The 23,215-nt window shown below is 40.9% G+C and overlaps 1 protein-coding gene across 4 annotated transcripts; it reads right to left on the reverse strand.

Moving 5' to 3' along the window:
- Positions 1–781: 781 nt before the first annotated feature.
- Positions 782–15,639, reverse strand: LOC130135074 (uncharacterized). Of its 4 annotated transcripts, none has more exons than XM_056303331.1 (2): positions 15,331–15,639; positions 782–940 (listed from the first exon to the last, which is right to left on the reverse strand). In XM_056303331.1, the coding sequence occupies exons 1-2, from the start codon at positions 15,593–15,595 to the stop codon at positions 849–851; spliced, it is 357 nt and encodes a 118-aa protein (XP_056159306.1). In that variant the 5' UTR covers positions 15,596–15,639; the 3' UTR covers positions 782–848. The 4 variants fall into 4 exon arrangements, 3 of the variants coding, with proteins under 3 accessions (XP_056159306.1, XP_056159305.1, XP_056159304.1); XR_008814542.1 differs by lacking the exons at positions 782–940; positions 15,331–15,639 and adding exons at positions 8,992–9,157; positions 9,413–9,705; XM_056303330.1 differs by lacking the exon at positions 782–940 and adding an exon at positions 8,992–9,157.
- Positions 15,640–23,215: the final 7,576 nt, after the last annotated feature.

Consider the following 23,215-nt stretch of genomic DNA (forward strand, 5'->3'; position numbering starts at 1 on the left):
TCCACTACTCTGACAGTGGCGAACTGACCCCTGACTATCCTTGGATCGGCCAACAGTGGCTCAAAATGTCACCTCGGCGATTTTATGGTCGAAAGTCAATTCACGATCGAATTTTCTCTTAGTCGTACGAATTTAGATCTCCAGTCAGCCTTTCCCTAGTGGTTAGTATCCCAGGAATGATCAGTTCCGGGCGAGAACTAACTACGAGTACATTTATAAAACCAAATATTTCACAAATCCCAAATGGACAAATTTTCAGGATGTCACATTTATAGTTGTTTTTAAGTCATTAAATGGTTACCTAGTTACAAAGAAGACAACAGGATGATATCACTGGGCAAAGAGTTGACGAAAGTGCATCCTTTGTTTGGTAGAATGGAGAACATCAGCTTCATGAGGTGAGACTTTTTTCCCTAATTTTAGGTTGTATTTGAATGGGTGACCATACAGAATTTGGTGTCTAGTCTTATTTTAAATTGCCACACAAACGTATTTCACAAAGTTAACTTTCGGTGAACGATATATATAATTCCTTTTTTTTTGCCTTAACACATGCTCATACATATCGTTTCGTTTGTCTTGTTGGCAGTACCGCCAAGTGATGCACTTATGTGATGTCGGTGCCAAAGGCTAACAATCTTATGCACACCGTGAAACTTTAACTGCGTGAAGACATACAAGTGTGTTTCGACACGAATTGGTAGAGGCATGACAAAGCCAGCTTCGTTATATTGTAGGGGTTACCTTTTCTTTTGTACTTGTATCTCATGGTCAAGTTGAATATTAAAAGGGCTGTTTTTATTTGTTGAGCAATGAAACCACAAAGGCATTACAAAAGTTCAATGACTTTAGTGCAATGGATAGGTCTTTTGGCAACTCCGGGAGCACGAATCTGCACAAGCTCCAGCCTTGTTCACGTCCATTCCAACTTTCTCGGAGTCTACATAAGTTTGAATATGAAACAAGAGATTAAAAAATCACTCACATTGAAAAAGAAATTGAATTTCTTTTAACAAGAGCACATGTATGGAAGTCGAAGGAAATGAAATGAATTGGTACGCAACCATGCTCTCATATTTAAAATATATCAATGAGACAATGATAAAGAAACTAATATTATATAATGACTTCCTAGGTTTCACGAATCTCACAAGAAGCTACGTTATATCTTCGATCTCGATGCGAAAATTTTACCTTGATAATTGTCAAGGCAAGTAGACAAGAAACAACCGACATCGCAATGTTGCGATGCCGCGGACGTCAAGGACTGTATGGGAGGATAGATGAGGCATTTGAGAACGCATGGAATTATAGGAGGTGTCAAGGCACATAACATTACACATCTCCACTTGCGCGACACAAGTATGTGCGCGTCGGTGTCGGCGTCGGCACCAATGGACGAGCACAGTATGAGTGTCGCCACAAGCATCATCAATCCCATTCTCTTGGATGCTGTTACCACCATGGCTATTCCCACCTAAACTATACTTGGCCTCTCTCTCTCTCTCTCTCTCTCAAAGAGCCTTGACAGCTTCGTGACCTAGTGCAGTGATGTGTTGAGATGAACTAAAGTAGCACCATTATATACTAAGAAATTCATTCAAGTTGTTGAATGAGTTGACGACTAGAAAGGTAGAGGAGAAAGGGGATCCTTTTCATTTAATGATATATATCATCTAGTGGAATGATATGGATTTCTAACCAAATTTTAGGTCCATTGCAAAGGTGACAATATATTGCTAGCTATTGTGAGAATTTCTTATTATATGTGGGTACTTGTCAAAATTAATTTTATCAATAAGTTCCCTTCTAAAGGGCCTTAATTTTCTAAATAAATTCAGCTTAATCCTCAACAAATTATCTGATACTAGACCTTGGTGGAGCTCCTTGGGGAAGTAAACCAAGCTACTAAAGATTATTTTACTTTTTTTTGTCTTTGGAGTCATAAACACGTCGTTTTATCCTTTAAATACTATATTATATGTATGAAGGATTCCATTGAATTTATTTGAAAAAACTAAAACTTTTTTTATACATGCCCGGAAAATATCGCTGCATTTGGTCCCTAATTTATCATTGTGTTGATTGGCTCATGTGTTCAGATCCGGAAATTTAAGCCTATAAGTACCCACACGTGTTTTCGCAATATCGTCAAACTTGATGACCTCTATTGCGAAATTTCAAAACTTCACAGTTGTTCATTAGGGTCTTTATTGAAGAGCTCAAAGTTTGAGGACCTAATTACAACATTTGGGGGAGTCAATTTCATAAAAAAACTCGGATAAGATCAATATGTTTTTGGAAAACGGTTTGCAACCGAGAGTCCCTGGTGAAAATCGATTTCTTTAAGAAAAATCGGGGTTTTCAGCAAACACTCAAAACATGAAAGTTGTTCGTCACATGTTTTCCTAACTGCCTGCAAAATTTGGCAAGATTTGGATAATGTTTGTTATTTTTTTCGCATTTTTTCAAATTCCGGGTCAAACTCCGGTCGTGTGAAGGGCATCCAAGTCAAATCCCAATTTTTGAAAAAAACGAGTAGGAAATTGAACTTTGATCCTCACCACCGAAGATTTCTAATGGCACCAAATTCACGTCAATTGGACATCGTTTGGTGGGTTAATCGCATTTAAACAGAATGTGTCCGAATTTGACAAATTTTAGTTGAATTAAGTGATTCTCCCAAGGCTCACTTTCCATTGCTTGTTTGATTGAGAAATAAGGTAGTTTGGCCTAAACACATGTTCAATTCATCGCTTATGCATGTGTTTCTTAGACAAATGATTAGGCTCTATACATATGCGGCGGGTAGCCCACGATGGACATTTAGAACCGACTTTAGGGTTGATTGATATGGACCATCGTTTTGTGAATGTAAATGGTGGCTGACTATCATTAACCACTAATCAATCAATCATTGTTGATTAGGTGGCTGGGTGATCAAAATGCATGAAATTTAAAGGCCGATCCCAAGGCTCGTTCTCGATTTGATGTTCTGTATGATTTTATTGAATGTTTGTGTATTACTTGTACGAAATATATGACGTGAATGTAAAATCGACACCCACGGGGCGATCCATGGTGAAAGTTGCCAAAAGACGTGAAGACGACGACATAAGACCAATGTCCAATCCGATCTCATTTTGAATCTCATTCAACACCCGACCATGTCTCGAGTTTTCCATTCGTATTGTGATAAATACCCGACGAGCTGCACGTTTTCATTTGATGTTCTTAGATTTGCTTGCCATTTAAATTTCCTTGGTTGTTTACTTTACGCACCACTTTTCATTACAATTGTTTGTTTATTTTCTTTTCTAGACTAATATAGGATTAGTTTAAAATTATAAATGGAAAACACCAAAACTTGATGCATGGTCACTTAGTGGATTAGGCCTTTGGCATGAAAACGATAAAAATAAACATATGCCAACTTAGATAATAACCACATTAAGTTTAGACTTACCGAAATTGCATTAATCGAAATATTAACGTAAGCTAGACCCAGAACCCATGATCTCTGGTTTTCATAGAATTAGAAGCGAAATTCTCGCGTTTCGATTGGGTAATCTGGCCGACCCCCAACAGAGGCTAGTGGCGACTCTATTTCTTAAAAATAGATAAAATCAATCTCGTGTCACATAAGGTATGGATTGAGGGAGAAGCCACGTACATGATTAATGGACCTTATGGATGAATAGAAAATCGACGCTTTGGTAAGCTGTCTTTTATAATGTGCCATTCGGACCATTTCATGAACAATTACCTCTCTAAACCTGTGCCCCTAGGTCGGCCCTCGAGGTGCGGGTCGCGACAGGTACTTCTCCCCTGATATTTTCTTGTCACAGGTCAAACCCATAGATATCCTTTGGTTTTGCAGGAATATAGAAACTCCCCCAAATCGCATGTGGCAAGTTCTAAATCAGGAAGACAGGAAAGAGTAACATCCATGCTAATTTTCGTGTATATGGCTATCCTCTTATATGATAATTGCAATATCTCTAATTTTTTTTCTCTTAAGATAGCTGTCTAGCATGGTTGTACCGCTAAAGCAGTTTCTAGCAACGTTAAGGACATCGAGAGTTTAGAGCTGAGAGATCGATGAGGGTATCGAGCCTTCCAATCTCTTGGTGTCCAGGTGAAGCAGTGTTACTTGAGTCATGTTATGAGACAAGATGGTGAAAGATCTGATAGTTGATTCATGTCTAGGTCTCATTTAGCCAGATGCATGAGGTTCATGAGCTGAGGTGGTATCATAACATTTATAATATTGCCGAAAACCTTAAGTTAACAAGCTAAGGTAGGTTTCCAATTGAAAGAGGAATGTCGCCTATTAGTATGATTCTTTCGATTTTCGAACTGGTGAGCTTTGTTAATTCCAAACCCAAAACAGAGAACATATAGTCGGAGCAATGGACGATTTCACTGTCAGATCTAGGTATTCAAGCATGGTAAGGTGACCGAATGATGATGGGATCATTCCGAAATATTCACAAGCTACCATATCAAGATAACTCGGAGACATAAGGTTTCTAATTGACGGTGGTAACTCCTCGAAAAAATGCATAGTAGGTACTTGCAATTCCTCAGGTGGACTACTTGAGAATCCGGTAAGTGTCCCACGAGACCGTTGTTTCAATCTATGTTAATAAAATACTCATGTTCGAAATACTCCAAATATGTCACAGCCATGCATCCTAAGACTTCTCAAAGTAGTCAAACTTGCTAGAGTATTTGACACTACCGATGAAATGTTCAAGTCACCAGGACCTCTTCTTCCAGTTTGAAGAGCGTTTTAAGGATATATGTATGGAAACTGCAATTAACTCACGAAGGCGCCTTTTGAAGTAAGCGCACTACTCGGCTTTAAAACTCCAAAGTCAAGTGTGCTCAGGTGGGAGCATCACCAAGAAGGGTTGGAAAAGTGCCTTCCTGTGAGCCGAAATGAAAAATGGTGAGGCTCGGTATTAGACAACCCAAAGTGGACAACACCTCGGTTGAATTAAATTCTGAGCATCACAAATTGGAAATTAAGTGTTACTTGTGTTAACTTCGAGCGAAGATTTAGATGTAATGATAGGGTAGAAATTATACCTAAATGGTGAAAGAAGCACACAGACACACACAACCAAGATTGCATTGCTCAAGCACTGTGACGCCTGAAACCCCATCGACCTCGCAACATCCCTCTTCGGTCGAATAATGCGACGTCCCAGGAACATCGCTAACCCAACCCAACACATCAGAGTTCGATCAAGGCGGAAACGAGAACATAAACCCTGACAATAAAATCATGGGGTAAAAAGGATAGACAAATCACCAACCACCAAGCACTATATTACACTGTGATATATTTACAGTATCCAATACAATCCATCATATACAATAACCAACCACTTCATACACCCACCATATTCACAATAAAACTATTACACAAGCATACCGGCTTCTAAAATTCACCCCGCTAACATCAAAAGAGACCAGTAGTCTGGATGCAAACTAACTCCAAAAAGGATACTTAAAAAATGATCACCCTACCCTCAGCTAACACCTACGAACTCTAGATGGTGTCCACTCTGAGTCGGTCTCCTTCGAACTTGAATCTGACTCCCCCTGATTCACCTGCTCCTCTGACGACTCAGAATCTGCCTCAATCTCGATCGGATTATCTATAGGGTATTCTACTACTGCATGGTCAGTGTGCGTAGGTATGCCAAAACGCTGAGGCGGTGGTGGTGGAAGATTCATGGTCCAGGCCGGGTTTCTAAAAATGTTAATTTATACAACTATGAGACAAATCTCAATAAGTCGACAGCCTAAACCCCACTTAGGCTATCACGTACCTCCAGACAAATCCAAACACATATCATTCAATAAACACATATATGCACACAAATGCACTTACCTGGACTCTTAGTGCACACAACCTGCGCGTTAGTCTCCAATTCACAAATTTCAAACCACATGCACTTTCCAAACTATTCTCATGCCCAAAAGCAAATGTCGAACACATGGCATTTCCGAACTCCGCATTTCACACTCATTCATGCACCACCACAACATTTTCATTAACTTGCCACCGACCCGCGCAAACACGCCTCGGGTCCTATCTTACTTTCACTTGCCACATCACACATTTCACTTTCAATCTCTTTCCACGGCCCGCGTAAACACGCCTCAGGCCCCACATTCCTATCGCGACCCGCGTAAACACGCCTCAGGCCAGATCTCGTTTCCACTTGCCACATCACACATTCCCATCGTAACCCGCGTAAACACGCCTCAGGCCCGATCTCACTTTCCACTTGCCACATCACACATTTCTATCGCGACCCGCGTAAACACGCCTCAGGCCCGATCTCACTTTCCACTTGCCGCATCACACATTTCACTTTCAATCTCTTTCCACGGCCCGCGTAAACACACCTCAGGCCCCACATTTGTATCACGACCCGCGTAAACACGTCTCAGGCCGGTTCAATTCCCCATGTAAACACGCCTCAGGGATTAAGTGATCACGCGAACATGCCAACACGCCATATTTTATCTGTACCCCGCGTAAACATGCCTCAGGGCTTTTTAGTGATCACACGCACATCACACGCCTCAAATCTCACACGTTCACATACTCGAACATTAATTAAATGCACCCAAATGCACCCAATTCAACCATTTCAATTCAGCCCATAGAACATACACACAACCATCATATAACATGCCATTTTTCATCACGAAAACCATGGCACAACAAGCACGGCACTACACTACAATTTCACGCAATTAAGAACCAAACCAAATTATGCACCCTACACCCAAAACCGAATTTTGCAGCTCCTATACCAGCCATACTCAGCCCTCGTTTAGCCTCTAAATATTCACCAAATCACCACAAATTCGTCCATAAGGCCCCTCCTCCAAAACAGCCCCTAAAACTACACTAAACCGTGTCTAAACGAGCCCATTAATACCCGATATCATAAATAGAGATTAGGGTGTCACTTACTTGAAATTTCTAAGCAAGAATAGCCGCTCAAGGGGGCGGCAAGGCAGCAAAGGAGCGGCGGCCACGGTGGTCCGGCGGTGGAACACACGGCGGACGGCGAGCGCGCGGCGATCCGGCACGACTCTGGCCAACTCACGGCCAAGGGGGAAGGGAGAGGGTTGATTTGGCTAAGGGGGAGAGGGAGGGGGTTTTGGCGTGAATGAGAGGGAGAGAGAGAAAGAGATAGAGAGAAAGGAAATTAAATATGAGTGACACCAATAATTGGTGTCCTTTCCCTAGCCAAAATTACCATCTTACCCCTCTCTCTACTTTCCATCCGACGGCCAAGATTTGTTCTTATCCAAGGATCAACGGCCAAGATCAATCCTTACCCAAAAATATCCAAGGGTAAAACGGGAATTTCACAAAAAGTGCAGGGGTAAAATCGTCCAAAAATTTATATTTCTAAAGTGGGGGTGAAATGACCAAAATGCCCTTCCACTTTTATACTTAGCCTTCACAAAATCCCAGGGGCAAAACGGTCATTTTCCACTTCCTGTCAAAACTTCAATTTTCTGACAAATCCGGACAAATCCGAAACTGACCACAATCATAACAACGTCGTCCAATTACTCTGTCATGACTTTCACAATTTTCAATACCCAAACTCAGTCTCTATTTAATGACCAAACCCAAATAAACGCGACTTGAGCTTATCTCAAACTAACGGGCGGCTTTCGGGAAAATTCGTATATTCGACCCATGGTCGATACTAAATCGAGCCACATTTAAGTTCACTTGAACCATGGCGACCTTGATTGTCATGTAATTGCGAGGATCAATCATTAGTTCTAAAGAACGCGATCGTTTGGAATAGGTTTGAGATCGTTCACAAATTCGTATTCTGGCAAGGCGGAATCACCCGCGATCCAATTATACGACATTCGCAAATCGATCCCTGACCATCCTTAGATCGGTCTATATTAGTCCAAAATATCACCTCGACAATCCTTATGGTCGAAAGTCAGTCCATGGTCAGGTTCTATGGTCGCACGAATCTAAATCCCTAATTAGCTTTTCCCTACTGGTTAGTGTCCCAAGAGTGATCAATTCTGGGCGAGATTCACTACAAGTGCGTTATTGAAATTACGCATTTCATAAATACTAAGTGGGTTGAAATTTAGAATGTCACAAGCACGATTAGGACAGATGATTTGCCGTCATGACAACCTCGCACGCAAAGGTCATAACAAATCCACGGCAAAAGGGTAATGGCGCAAGTACGAGCACACCTTTTCTTACATTCCATAGATGCCTCGACGAGGAATGCACTATATATTAGCCCCGCCATCAAGATTATCGCCATCTCTCTCTTCGAGGCTTTGATATTCATATGGTTGCTCGTTTCTCTTCATGTTGTCTCGTAAATTTTGTGTTCAGGTGGGTGTTATAGCAGCTGGAAAGAATCATATGTAGCTTACATGTGTGAAGAGTCAAAGATTTATAGTTGTTTTTAAGTCATTAAATGGTTACCTAGTTACAAAGAAGACAACAGGATGTTATCACTGAGCAAAGAGTTGACGAAAGTGTATCCTTTGTTTGGTAGAATGGAGAACATCAGCTTCATGAGGAGAGACTTCTTTCCCTAATTCTAGGTTGTATTTGAATGGGCGACCATACAGAATTTGATGTCGAGTCTTATTTTAAATTGCCACACAAACGTATTTCACAAAGTTAACTTTCGGTGAATGATATATATAATTCCTTTTTTTTTTTTGCCTTAACACATGCTCATACATATTGTTTCATTTGTCTTGTTGGCAATACCGCCAAGTGATGCACTTATGTGATGTCGGTGCCAAAGGCTAACAATCTTATGCACACCGTGAAACTTTAACTGCGTGAAGACATACAAGTGTGTTTCGACACGAATTGGTAGAGGCATGACAAAGCCAGCTTCGTTATATTGTAGGGGTTACCTTTTCTTTTGTACTTGTATCTCATGGTCAAGTTGAATATTAAAAGGGCTGTTTTTATTTGTTGAGCAATGAAACCACAAAGGCATTACAAAAGTTCAATGACTTTAGTGCAATGGATAGGTCTTTTGGCAACTCTGGGAGCACGAATCTGCACAAGCTCCAGCCTTGTTCACGTCCATTCCAACTTTCTCGGAGTCTACATAAGTTTGAATATGAAACAAGAGATTAAAAAATCACTCACATTAAAAAAGAAATTGAATTTCTTTTAACAAGAGCACATGTATGGAAGTTGAAGGAAATGAAATGATTTGGTACGCAGCCAAGCTCTCATATTTAAAATATGTCAATGAGACATTGATAAAGAAAATAAGATTATATAATGACTTCCTCGGTTCTACAAATCTCACAAGAAGCTACGTTATATCTTCGATCTCGATGGGAAGATTTTTACCTTGATGATTGTCAAGGCAAGTAGACAAGAAACAACCGACATCGCAATGTTGCGATGCCGCGGACGTCAAGGACTGTGTGGGAGGATAGATGAGGCATTTGAGAACGCATGGAATTATAGGAGGTGTCAAGGCACATAACATTACACATCTCCACTTGCGCGACACAAGTATGTGCGCGTCGGCGTCGGCACCAATGGACGAGCACAGAATGAGTGTCGCCACAAGCATCATCAAGCCCATTCTCTTGGATGCTGTTACCACCATGGCTATTCCCACCTAAACTATACTTGGCCTCTCTCTCTCTCTCTCTCTCTCTCTCTCTCTCTCTCTCTCTCTCTCTCTCTCTCTCTCTCTCTCTCTCTCTCTCTCTCTCTCTCAAAGAGCCTTGACAGCTTCGTGACCTAGTGCAGTGATGTGTTGAGATGAACTAAAGTAGCACCATTATATACTAAGAAATTCATTCAAGTTGTTGAATGAGTTGACGACTAAAAAGGTAGAGGAGAAAGGGGATCCTTTTCATTTAATGATATATATCATCTAGTAGAATGATATGGATTTCTAACCAAATTTTAGGTCCGTTGCAAAGGTGACAATATGTTGCTAGCTATTGTGAGAATTTCTTATTATATGTGGGTACTTGTCAAAATTAATTTCATCAATAAGTTCCTTTTTAAAGGGCCTTAATTTTCTAAATAAATTCAGCTTAATCCTTAACAAATTTTCTTATACTAGACCTTAGCGGAGTTCCTTGGGGAAGTAACCGAAGCTACTAAAGATTTTTTTACTTTTTTTTGTCGTTGGAGTCGTTAACACGTTGTTTTATCCTTTAAATACTATATTATTTGTATGAAGGATTCCATTGAATTTATTTGAAAAAACTAGAACTTTTTTTATACATGCCCAGAAAATAACGTTGCATTTGGTCCCTAATTTATCATTGTGTTGATTGGATCATGTGTTCAGATCCGGAAATTTAAGCCTATAAGTATCCACACGTGTTTTCGCAATATCGTCAAACTTGATGACCTCTATTGCAAAATTTCAAAACTTCACAGTTGTTCATTGGGGTCTTTATTGAAGAGCTCAAAGTTTGAGGGCCTAATTGCAACATTTGGGAGAGTCAATTTCATAAAAAAACTCGGATAAGATCAATCTGATTGTGGAAAACGGTTTGCAACCGAGTCCCAGGTGAAAATCGATTTCTTTAAGAAAGATCGGGGTTTTCAGCAAACACTCAAAACATGAAAATTGTTCGTCACATGTTTTCCTAACTGCCTGCAAAATTTGGATAATCTTTGTTATTTTTTTCGCATTTTTCAAATTCCGGGCAAAACTCGGGTCTGGTCAAGTGTATCCAGGTTAAACCCCAATTTTCGAAAAAAATGAGTAGGAAATTGAACTTTGATCCTCACCACCTAAGATTTCTATTGGCACCTAATTCTCGTCAATTGGACATCATTTGGTGGGTTGATCGCATTTAAATAGAATGTGATGCAGCCTGGTGTAGGCTACTCGAACGTTAGGATCGGGAGAGTGACTTGCACACATGGAACAGGACGAACAGTAATTACAGTCCTGCGCAAGCTCGGGAAAATGGATATAACTTCGTCGATACAGATCGGAATGACCTGATTCCAAAGCCAAATGAACAAAGACTTCTGGATTGGCAATTTCTCTGTTTTGAGTTTTCTCAAATAAGCACTATAGGGAGGACGAAATCGGGGTGGAAGTGGACGGATGTAAATGAACAGAACAGAGGAAAAGATAGAACTTCGTTGGTTGCTCTTTTAAGCCTCCAAGGAAGTGGATAGGGCACCGATTCTTCTAGATCGATGACTGCAACTCTTCAAGGATGCAGATTTGAAAACCTCCGACTCTTCAAGGACGGAGTGAAAACTCTTCTAGGTTTTCAAGGGTATGAACTCTTCAAGGTTTAAGATAATTGCTTGATGCAAAATTTTCATTAATCAAATTCGTCTGTCGAATACATAAAGTAGATGGTCTTTTATAGCCAAAGAAAAACAAATGAAAAGACTCAAGCAAATGAAGAGACTAAAGAGCATTAAAGAACTTAGAAACTAGAAACTAGATATATGCCCAACGTCTTCTTGATCATCCCAAAGTATCTTTTAGGCTTCCAATGTATAGGGAAAGACAAGGAATTTATTGTGGCATGGACTCGCGGATGAGACTCTTGGTCTTCGAATTGCGTCCCTTCGATATCTTCAAGACTGGTCGAGCGACTTGTCGAGCTCGGATGCGGGCTGATCTCCTTGGTCGAGTGAGCTCGTCTTCGATGCGGGTGGCGTTATCAATCTGGCCTGCATCAGAATGTGTCCGAATTTGACAAATTTTAGTTGAATTAAGTGATACTCCCAAGGCTCACTTTCCATTGCTTGTTTGATTGAGAAATAAGGTAATTTGGCCTAAACACATGTTCAATTCATCACTTATGCATGTGTTTCTTAGACAAATGATTAGGCTCTATACATATGCGGCGGGTAGCCCACGGTCGACATTTAGAACAGACTTTAGGGGTTAATTGATATGGACCATCGTTTTGTGAATGTAAATGGTGGCCGACTATCATTAACCACTAATCAATCAATCATAGTTGATTAGGTGGTTGGGTGATCAAAATGCATGAAATTTAAAGGCCGATCCCAAGGCTCGTTCTCGAATTGATGTTCTGTATGATTTTATTGAATGTTTGCATATTACTTGTATGAAAAATATGACGTGAATGTAAAATCGACACCCACGGGGCGATCCATGGTGAAAGTTGCCAAAAGACGGGAAGACGACAACATAAGACCGATGTCCAATCCGATCTCATTTTGAATCTCATTCAAGACCCGACCATGTCTCGAGTTTTCCATTCGTATTGTGATAAATACCCGATGAGTTGCGCATTTTCATTTGATGTTCTTAGATTTTCTTGGCATTTCAATTTCCTTGGGTGTTTACTTTACGCACCACTTTTCATTACAATTGTTTGTTTGTTTTCTTTTCTTGACTAAGATAGGATTAGTTTAAAATCATAAACGGAAAATACAAAAACAAGATGCATGGTCACTTAGTGGATTTGGCTTTTGGCATGAAAATGATAAAAACAAATGTATGCCAACTTAGATAATAACCACATTAAGTTTAGCTGTACCGAAAGGGCGTTAGTAAAAATATTAACGTAAGCTAGTCCCCGAACCCATGATCTCTGGTTTTCGTAGAAATAGAATCGAAATTCTCGTGTTTCGATTGGGTAATCTAGCCAACCCCCAACAAAGGCTAGTGGTGACTCTATTTCTTAAAAATTGATAAAATCAATCCCATGTCACACGAGATATGGATGAGGGAGAGTCCACGTTGATGATTAATGGACCTTATGGATGAACAGAAGATCGACGCTTTGGTAAGCTGTCTTTTATGATGTGCCCTTCGAACCGTTTGATGAACAATTACCTATAAACCCGTGCCCCTAGGTCAACCCTCGAGGTGCGGGTCGCGACAAGTTCTTCTCCCTGATATTTTCATGTGATAAGTCTAACCTATAGATATCCTTTGTTTTTGCAGGAATACAGAAACTCCCGCAAATCGCATGTAGCAAGTTCTAAATCAGGAAGATGGGCAAGAGTAACATTCATGCTAATTTTCGTGTATACGAATATCTGTTATATGATAATTGCACTATCTCTAATTTTTTTTATCTTTAGAAAGCCGTCTAGGATGGATGTACCGCTGAAGCGATTTCTACCAACGTTAAGGACTTCAAGATTTGAGAGCTGAGAGATCGATGAGGGTATCGAGCCTTTGAATCTTTTGGTGTTAGTTGAGTGATGTTATGAGACAAGATGGTGAAAGATCTTATAGTGGATTCGCGTTTAGGTCAAATTTAGTGAGGTGCATGAGGTTCTTGAGCCGAGGCGGTATGGTACCATTTATAAGATTGTCGAAAACCTTAAGTTAACAAGCTAAGGTAGGTTTCCAATAGAAAGAGGAATGTCGCCTATGAGTATGATTCTTTCGATTTTCGAACCGGTGAGCTTTGTCAACTCCAAACCCAAAACAGAGAACTTATAGTCTGAGCAACCGACGATTTCCTTGTCGGTTCTAGGTATTCAAGCTTGGTAAGGTGACCGAATGATAATGGTATCATTCCAAAATATTCACAAGCTACCATATCAAGATAACTCGGAGACAGAAGGTTTCTAATTGATGGTGGTAACTGCTCGAAAAAACACATAAGAGGTAGTTGCTGTTCCTTAGGTGGAGTACTTGAGCTAAAATCCGGTAAGTGTCCCACAAGACTATTGTCTCCTATATTGAGATGTTCCAGTCTAGGTTAATAAAATACTCTAGTTGGAAATACACCAAATATGTCACAGACATGCATCCTAAGACTTCTCAAAGTAGTCAAATTTGCTAGAGTATTTGATACTACCGACGAAATAATCAAGTCACCAGGGACGAGTTCTTCCAGTTTGTAGAGCGTTTTTGGGATATATATGTGAAAACTGCAATTAACTCGGGGAGGCGCCTTTTGAAGTAAGCGCACTGCTCAGCTTTGACACTCTAAAGTGCAGTGTGCTCAGGTGAGAACACCACGAAGAAGGGTTGGGAAAGTGCCTTCCTATAAGATGAAACGAAAAAACGGTGAGGCTCTGTATTAGACGGTCCAAAGCGGACAACAACTTGGGTGAATTAAATTCAGAGTGTCACAAATTGGAAATTAAGTATTACTTGTGTTAACTTTGAGCGAAGATTTGGACGTAATGATAAGGTAGAAATTATACCTAAATGGCACTCGAAGCACTCAGACACACACAACCAAGATTGCATTGCTCATGCACAGTCGGGACAGATGATTTGCCATCATGACAACCTCGCATGCACGAGCACACCTTTTCTTACATTCCATAGATGCCTCGACAAGTAATGCACTATATATTAGCCCCGCCATATGTAGCTTACCTGCGTGCAGCGTCAAAGATTTATAGTTGTTTTTAAGTCATTAAATGGCTAGCTAGTTACAAAGAAGACAACCAGATGTTATGACTCGGCAAACAGTTGACGAAAGTGCAAGCTTTGCTTGGTAGAATGGAGAACATCAGCTTCATGAGGAGAGACATTTTTTCCCTAATTTTAGGTTGTATTTGAATGGGTGACCATACAAAATTTGATGTCCTGTCTTATTTTAATTGCCACCCAAACGTATTTCACAAAGCTAATTTTCGGTGAATGATATATAGAATTCTTTTTTTTTATTTGCCTTAACACGCGCTCAAACATACCATTTCATTCGTCTTGTTGGCAGTACCACCAAGTGATACACTTATGTGATGTCGTGCCGGAGGCTAACAATCTTATGCACACCGTAAAACTTTAACAGCTTCAAGACATACAATCGTGTTTCGATACGAATCGGTAAAGGCATGACAAAGCCAACTTCGTTATCTTGTAGGGGTTACCTTTTCTTTTGTATCTATATCTCATGGTCAAGTTGAATATTAAAACGGCACTTTTTATTTGTTGAGCAATGAAACCACAAAGGCATTACAAAAGTTCAATGACTTCAGTGCAATGGATAGGTCTTCTGGCAACTCCGAGAGCATGAATCTGCACAAGCTCCAGCCTTGTTCACATCCATTGCAACTTTCTCGGAGTCTACATATGCTCGAATATGAAACAAGAGATTAAAAAAGTCACTCACATTAAAAAAAGAAAACGAATTTCTTTTCACAAGAGCACATACATGGAAGTCGAAGGAAATGAAATGAATTGGTACGCAACCATGCTCTCATATTTAAAATATATCAATGAGACAATGATAAAGAAACTAATATTATATAATGACTTCCTAGGTTTCACGAATCTCACAAGAAGCTACGTTATATCTTCGATCTCGATGCGAAAATTTTACCTTGATGATAGTCAAGGCAAGTAGACAAGAAACAACCGACATCGCAATGTTGCGATGCCGCGGACGTCAAGGACTGTGTGGGAGGATAGATGAGGCATTTGAGAACGCATGGAATTATAGGAGGTGTCAAGGCACATAACATTACACATCTCCACTTGCGCGACAAAAGTATGTGCGCATCGGCGTCGGCACCAATGGACGAGCACAGTATAAGAGTCGCCACAACCATCATCAAGCCCATTCTCTTGGATGCTATTACCACCATGGCTATTCCCCCCCCCAAAACTGTACTTGGCCTCTCTCTCTCTCTCTCTCTCTCTCTCTCTCTCTCTCTCTCTCTCTCTCTCTCTCTCTCTCTCTCTCTCTCTCTCTCTCTCTCTCTCTCTCTCTCTCTCTCTCTCTCTCTCTCTCTCAAAGAGCCTTGACAGTTTCGTGACCTAGTGCAGTGATGTTTTGAGATGAACTAGAGTAGCACCATTATATACTCAGAAATTCATTCAAGTTGTTGAATGAGTTGATGACTAGAAAGGTAGAAGAGAAAGGGGATCCTTTTCATTTAATGATATATATCATCTAGTGGAATGATATGGATTTCTAACCAAATTTTAGGTCCATTGCAAAGGTGACAATATGTTGCCAGCTATTGTAAGAATTTCTTATTATACGTGGGTACTTGTCAAATTTAATTTCATCAATAAGTTCCTTTTTAAAGGGCCTTAATTTTCTAAATAAATTCAGCTTAATCCTTAACAAATTATCTAATACTAGTCCTTAGCGGAGCTCCTTGGGGCAGTACCTGAAGCTACTAAAGATTTTTTTACTTTTTTTTGTCTTTGGAGTCATTAACACATTGTTTTATCCTTTAAATACTATATTATATGTATGAAGGATTCCATTGAATTTATTTGAAAAAACTAGAACTTTTTTTATACATGCCCAGAAAATAACGTTGCATTTGGTCCCTAATTTGATCATTGTGTTGATTGGGTCATGTGTTCAGATCCGGAAATTTAAGCATATAAGTATCCCCACGTGTTTTCGCAATTTCGTCAAACTTGATGACCTCTTTTGCAAAATTTCAAAACTTCACAGTTGTTCATTGGGTTCTTTATTTGAAGAGCTCAAAGTTTGATGACCTGATTGCAACATTTGGGGGAGTCAATTTAATAATAAAAAAACTCGGATAAGGTCAATCTGTTTTTGGAAAACTGTTTGCAACTAAGTCCCGGGTGAAAATCAATTATTCTAAGAAAGATCAGGGGGTTTCAGCTAAAAATCAAAACATGAAAGTTGTTCGTCACATGTTTTCCTAACTGCCTACAAAATTTGGCTGGATTTGGATAATTTTTGTTATTCTTTTCGCATTTTTTCAAATTCCGGGCCAAAATTGGGTCGGGTCAAGGGTATCCAGGTCAAATCCCAAGTTTCGAAAAAATTGAGTAGGAAATTGGCAAAATGGTCTGCATGAACTTTGCTCCTCACCACCTAAGATTTCTAATGGCACCTAATTCACGTCATTTGGACACCGTTTGGTGGGTTAATCGCATTTAAACAGAATGTGTCCGAATTTGACAAATTTTAGTTGAATTGAGTGATCCTCCCAAGGCTCACTTTCCATTGCTTGTTTGATTGAGAAATAAGGTCATTTGGCCTAAACACATGTTCAATTCATGGCTTCAGCATGTGTTTATGAACGATTAGGCTATATACATATGCAATGGGTAGCCCACAGTCGACATTTAGAACCGACTTTTGGGGGTTAATTGATATCGACCACCGTTTTGTGAATGTAAATGGTGGCCGACTATCATTAACCACTAATCTATCAATCATAGTTGATTAGGTGATTGGGTGATCGAAATGCATGAAATTCAAAGGCCGATCCCAAGGCTCGTTCTCGAATTGATGTTTTGGATGATTTGCTTGAATATTTGCCTATTACTTGTACGAAATGTATGATGTGAATGTAAAATCGAATAACCACGAGGTGATCCATGGTGAAAGTTGCCAAAAGACGTGAAGACGACGACATAAGACCGATGTCCCATCCGATCTCATTTTGTATCTCATTCAACACCCGACCATGTCTCGGGTTTTCCGTTCGTATTGTGATAACTACCCGACGAGTTGCCCCATTTTCATTTTCTATTCTTAGATTAGCTTGCCATTTCAATTTCCTTGGGTGTTTACTTTACGCACCACTTTTCATTACAATTGTTTGTTTGTTTTCTTTTCTAGACTAAGATGGGATTAGTTTAAAATCATAAACGGAAAACACAAGAACAAGATGCATGGTCACTTAATGGATTAAGCCTTTGGCATGAAAATGATAAAAACAAACGTATGCCAACTTAGATAATAACCACATTAAGTATCGTTGTACCAAAAAGGCGTTAGTGAAAATATTAACTTAAGCTAGTCCCTCAACCCATGATCGCTGGTTTTCATAGAAATAGAAACAAAATTCTCGTGTTTCGATTGGGTAATCTAGCCGACCCCTAACAAAGGCTAGTGGCGACTCTATTTCTTAAAAATAGATAAAATCAATCCCGTGTCACGCGAGGTATGGATTGAGGGAGAAGCCACGTTCATGATTAATGGACCTTCTCGATGAACAGAAGATCGACGCTTTGGTAAGCTATCTTTTATGATGTGCCATTTGGACCACTTCATGTGGGTTTAGGTCGGCCCCTAGGTCGGCCCTCGAGGTGCGAGTCGCGACAGGTACTTCTTCCCTGATATTTTCTTATCACAGGTCAAACCCATAGACATCCTTTGGTTTTGCAGGAATATAGAAACTCCCCCAAATCGCACGTGGCAAGTTCTAAATCAGGAAGACGAGAAAGAGTAACATCCATGCTAATTTTCATGTATACGGATATCCTCTTATATGATAATTGCAATATCTCTAATTTTTTTCTCTTAAGAAAGCCGTCTAGCATGGTTGTACTGCTGAAGCGATTTCTATGACATTCTGAAATTCGACCCACTTGGGATTTATGAAATGGATGATTTTATGGACGTGCTTGTAGTTAGATCTCGCCCGGAACTGATCACTCCTGGGATACTAACCGTTAGGGAATGGCTAATTAGGGATTTAAATTCGCGCAACCAAAGAAACTCGATCGTGAACCGACTTTCAACCATAAAAATTGTCGAGGTGACATTTTGAGCCAATGTAGCCAATGTAGGCCGATCCAAGGATAGTTAAGGATCAATTCGCCGCAGTCAAACGTGTCACGCCCCGAGCCCCATCGAGCTCACAACATCCCTCTTCGGTCGAAAATTGCGACGTCCCAGGAACATCGCCTACCCAACCCAACACATCAGAGTTCGAACAAGGCGGAAACGAGAACATAAACCCTGACAATAAAATCATGGGGTAATAGGGAGAGACAAATCACCACCCGCCAAGCACTATATTACACTGTGATATTTACAATATCCAATACAATCCATCATATACAACAACCAACCACTTAATACACCCACCATATTCACAATAAAACTATTATACAAGCATACCGGCTTCGAAAATTCACACCGCTAACATCAAAAGAGATCAGTAGTCTGGGTGCAAACTAACTCCAATAAGGGTACTTCAAAAATGATCACCATACCCTCAGCTAACCCCTACGAACTCTAGATGGTGTCCACTCCGAGTCGGTCTCCTCCGAACTTGAATCTGACTCCCCCTGATTCACCTGCTCCTTTGATGACTCAGAATCTGCCTCAATCTCGATCGGATTATCTATAGGGTATTCTACTACTGCATGGTCGGTGTGCATTGGGATACCAAAACGCTGCGGCGACGGCGGTAGATTCATGGCTCAGGGCGGGGTTCTGAAATAATTTGGTTACACAACCATGAGACAACTCTCAATAAGTTGACAGCCTAAACCCCACTTAAGCTACCACGTATCTCCAGACAGGTCCAAACACCTAATCATCCAATACATACATATCACACACACAAATGTACTTACCTGGGCTCAACCTACACATTAGTCTCAAATACACGAATTTCAAACCACATGCACATTCCAAGCTATTCTCATGCCCAAAAGCATATGTCGTACACACAACAATTCCGAACCCCACATTTCACACTCATTCATGCACTGCCACACCATTTTCATTTTCAATCCCTTTCCTCGGCCCGCGTAAACACGCCTCAGGCCCCACATTCCTATCACGACCCGCGTAAACACGCCTCAGGCCTTATCTCACTTTCCACTTTCCACTTTCCACATCACACATTCCTATCGCTACCCGCGTAAACACGCCTCAAGCCCGATCACATTCTCACTTGCCACATCATACATTCCTATCGCGACCCGCGTAAACACGCCTCAGGCCCGATCACATTCTCACTTGCCACATCACACAATCCTATCACGACCCGCGTAAACACGCCTCAGGCCCGATCACATTCTCACTTGCCACATCACACATTCCTATCGCGACCCACGTAAACACGCCTCAGGCCGGTTCAATTCCCCGCGTAAACACGCCTCGGGGATTTAGTGATCACACGAACATGCCAACACGCCGTATTTTATCTGTACCCCGCGTAAACACGCCTCAGGGCTTTTTAGTGATCACACGCCTCAAATCTCACACGTTCACATACTCGAACATTAATTAAATGCACCCAATTCAACCATTTCAATTCAGCCCCTAGAACATACAAACATACATTCAAGCATCAATTCCAGTCACGAGGGCAGCAACTATTCAACCTCGACACCCCCACCATTCTGCTCATAAAAATGAACATCCATAGAATCAGGGTAAATCTGGGCAGTTTACACAGTGACCGAAATCCCATCAAAATAAATAGTAAACGAACTCCAAAAATTCTAAATTTTGGATATATCATAAAAAACATCTTGATAACATTTCTTATGAAGAACACGAAATCTGGTTTAATCTGCAACCATGCTTTTTCGTCCCTCGAAACCAGACCAGAATCAGTTCGCTCTAACAGACTGTTTTGTCCACAAAATACATTATTTCAACACCAAAATCACCTTGAAAAGCTTTGAAATTTTTATATGTCGTAGAAAAGAACGTCGTCAACAACTTTTGTGAAGGAATTTTATTGAAAATAGACCTGGAAAATTTTATAAAAATTCGGCAAGTCAAGAAGGTCGGGATGAACAGTGTTCCGGCAGTTTTAAGACGGTCTGAAAATGGGTTTTCGTGCAACCCAAATGGCCTCCAAAAATTCCAAATTTAAAATATGTTATACCTCAGGATGTGAGGAAAAACTTTCGTGAAGGACATCACCCCTGATTCGGCCTCCAAAAATCTCCACAAAAATAGTAAACCGGGAGGGTATAGAAAACACAATTTCGAGATTCAACTCAAACTTCAAGGATCCGAGTCATTGTTGATAACCACCGAACTTCAGCCCTCAAAATTCATTCCTCAAGGTTCAAACTACCATGCCACAACCGTCATATAACATGCCATTTTTCATCACAAAAACCATGGCACAACAAGCACGGCACTACACGGCAATTTCACCCAATTAATTGCCGAATCAAAACAACCAATCCACGCGCCAAACAGAAAATCACAGCATCCAAACCAGCCAATCAAAGCCCTTATTTGGCCTCTAATTTGCCACCAAAATACCACAATTTCATCCCTACGGTCCCTCATCTAAATCAGCCCCTAAAACCGGCTAAACCGTGTCTAAACTAGTCCGTTAATACCCGATATCCTAAATAGGGTTTAGATGGTAACTTACTTGAAATTTCCTAGCAAGCACAACCTATCCAAGGGCGACAAGGCGGCTGGAACGCGGCGGCTATGGCGGTCCGGCTGAACGGCGGCGATCGGCAACGGTGGCGTGCGGCTAAGGGGAAGAGGAGGCGGTCGGTCGGTGGGGGAGGGGAGAGAGAGAGAGAGTGAGCCGTGAGAGGGGGAAAGAATGAGGAGAGAGAGAGAGAGAGAAAGTGGCTTAATATACTCCAATAATTGTCCCCCTTTTGGCCAAATGACCATCTTGCCCCTCTCTCTACTTTTCAATCGACAGCCACGATTCGTTCTTATCTTGAAATCAACGGCCGAGATCGAATCTTTTCCAAAATATCCAAGGGTAATTTGGGGATTTCACAAAAAGTCCAAGGGCAAAATTGTCTAAAAATTGTCATTTCTAAAGTGAGGGGTAAAATTACCAAAATACCCTTCCCCATTTACACTTGGCCTTAACAAACTTCCAAGGGTAAAACGGTCATTTTCCATTTCTTGCCGAAATTTGATTTTTCTGAAGGATTCGGACGATTCAAAGGCTGATCATGCAAATAACAACGTCGTCCAAATGTTCTGTAGTGACTTTCTAAATTTCCAATGCCCAACTTGGTCTCTAATTAATGACTAAATTCTAAATAACGTAACTTGAGCGTATCTCAGACTAACGGGTGGCTTTTGGGGAAATTCGCACTTTTGACCGGTGGCCGATACTGAATCAAGCCACGTTCAAGTTCACTCGGGTCGTGACGACCTCGATTGTCACTTAATTGCGAGGATCGATCGCTAGTTCCGACGGGCGCGATCGTTTGGTATAGGTTTAGGGTCATTCGTCAGTTCATCTAGTGGTCAAGCGGAATCACCCGCGATCCACTAATATGACAGCGGCGAATTGATCACTAACTATCCTTGGATCGGCCTACATTGGCTCAAAATGTCACCTCGACAATTCTATGGTCGAAAGTCAATTCACGATCGAGTTTCTTTGGCCTCGCGAATTTAAATCCCCAATTACCCTTTCCCTAACGGTTAGTATCCCAGGAATGATCAGTTCCGGGCGAGATCTAACTACAAGTACGTTCATAAAATCATCCATTTCATAAATCCCAAGTGGGTAAAATTCAGAATGTCACAATACGAGTGGATAGCGGGTGATTCCACTTGACCACGAGATGCATTGACGAATGACCCTAAACCTATGCCAAACGATCGCGCCCGTCGGAACTAGCAATCAATCCTCACGATTACATGACAACCGAGGTCGTCACGATCCGAGTGAACTTAAACGTGGCTTGATTCAGTATCAACCACGGGTCAAATATGCGAATTTCCCGAAAGCCACCCGTTAGTTCGAGATACGCTCAAGTTACGTTATTTAAATTTAGTCATTAATTAGAGACCAAGCTTGGGCATTGGAAATTTCGAAAGTCAAGACAGGATAATTGGACGACGTTGTTATTAGCTTGGTCAGCCTCAGATTTGTCCAGATTCTTCAGAAAATTCGAATTTTGGCAAGAAATGGAAAAATGACCGTTTTACCCCTAGAATTTTGTTAAGGCCAAGTATTATGTGAGAAGGGCATTTTGGTCATTTCACATCACCTTTAGAGATATAAATTTTTGGATAATTTTGCCCTTGAAAATTTTGTGAAAATCCAATTTCGCTCTTGGATATTTTTGGTAAGGATTGATCTTGGCCGTCGATCTCAAGATAAGATTGAATCATGGCTGTTGATTGGAAAGTAGAGAGAGGGGTAGGATGGTCATTTGGCAAAGGGATAGACACCAATTATTGGTGTCATTGGTATTTATTCTCATTTTCTCTCTCTCCCCCTCATTTTTCTCTCTCTCTCTTGGCAATCTATCTCTCACTCTCCCTCTTGGCCGACTCCTGCCCCTCCTCCCATGACCGTGGCCAACCAGCCAAGCCCGCCGTCGCCGCCGTTCAGCCGCCGTGTGTTGCCGCCGCCGCCGCTCGCCGGAGTTGCTGCCTTGCCGAGGTCTTTCCTGCTGCTTGTTGGGTTTTTCTTGCTTAGGTTTAAGGCAAGTTTCTCTCTAAACTTTGAGTAGGATGATGGGTTGTTAATGGATTGGTTTAGGGGTTGATTGAGGTGATTATAGGTGGA

Source organism: Syzygium oleosum, unplaced genomic scaffold (assembly GCF_021117445.2).
Source record: "Syzygium oleosum isolate NSW1041296 unplaced genomic scaffold, Sole_v2.1 Sole_v2.27, whole genome shotgun sequence".
Classification (NCBI taxonomy): Eukaryota; Viridiplantae; Streptophyta; class Magnoliopsida; order Myrtales; family Myrtaceae; genus Syzygium; species Syzygium oleosum.

Bases quoted from the DNA above. Each gene is read 5' to 3' on its own strand.
- LOC130135074 (XM_056303331.1), bottom strand. From the start codon at position 15,595: ATGGTGGTAATAGCATCCAAGAGAATGGGCTTGATGATGGTTGTGGCG. The intron at 941-15,330 runs GTAAAATTTTCG...AAACTTATGTAG, and splicing joins TTGCCTTGACTATCATCAAG to ACTCCGAGAAAGTTGGAATG.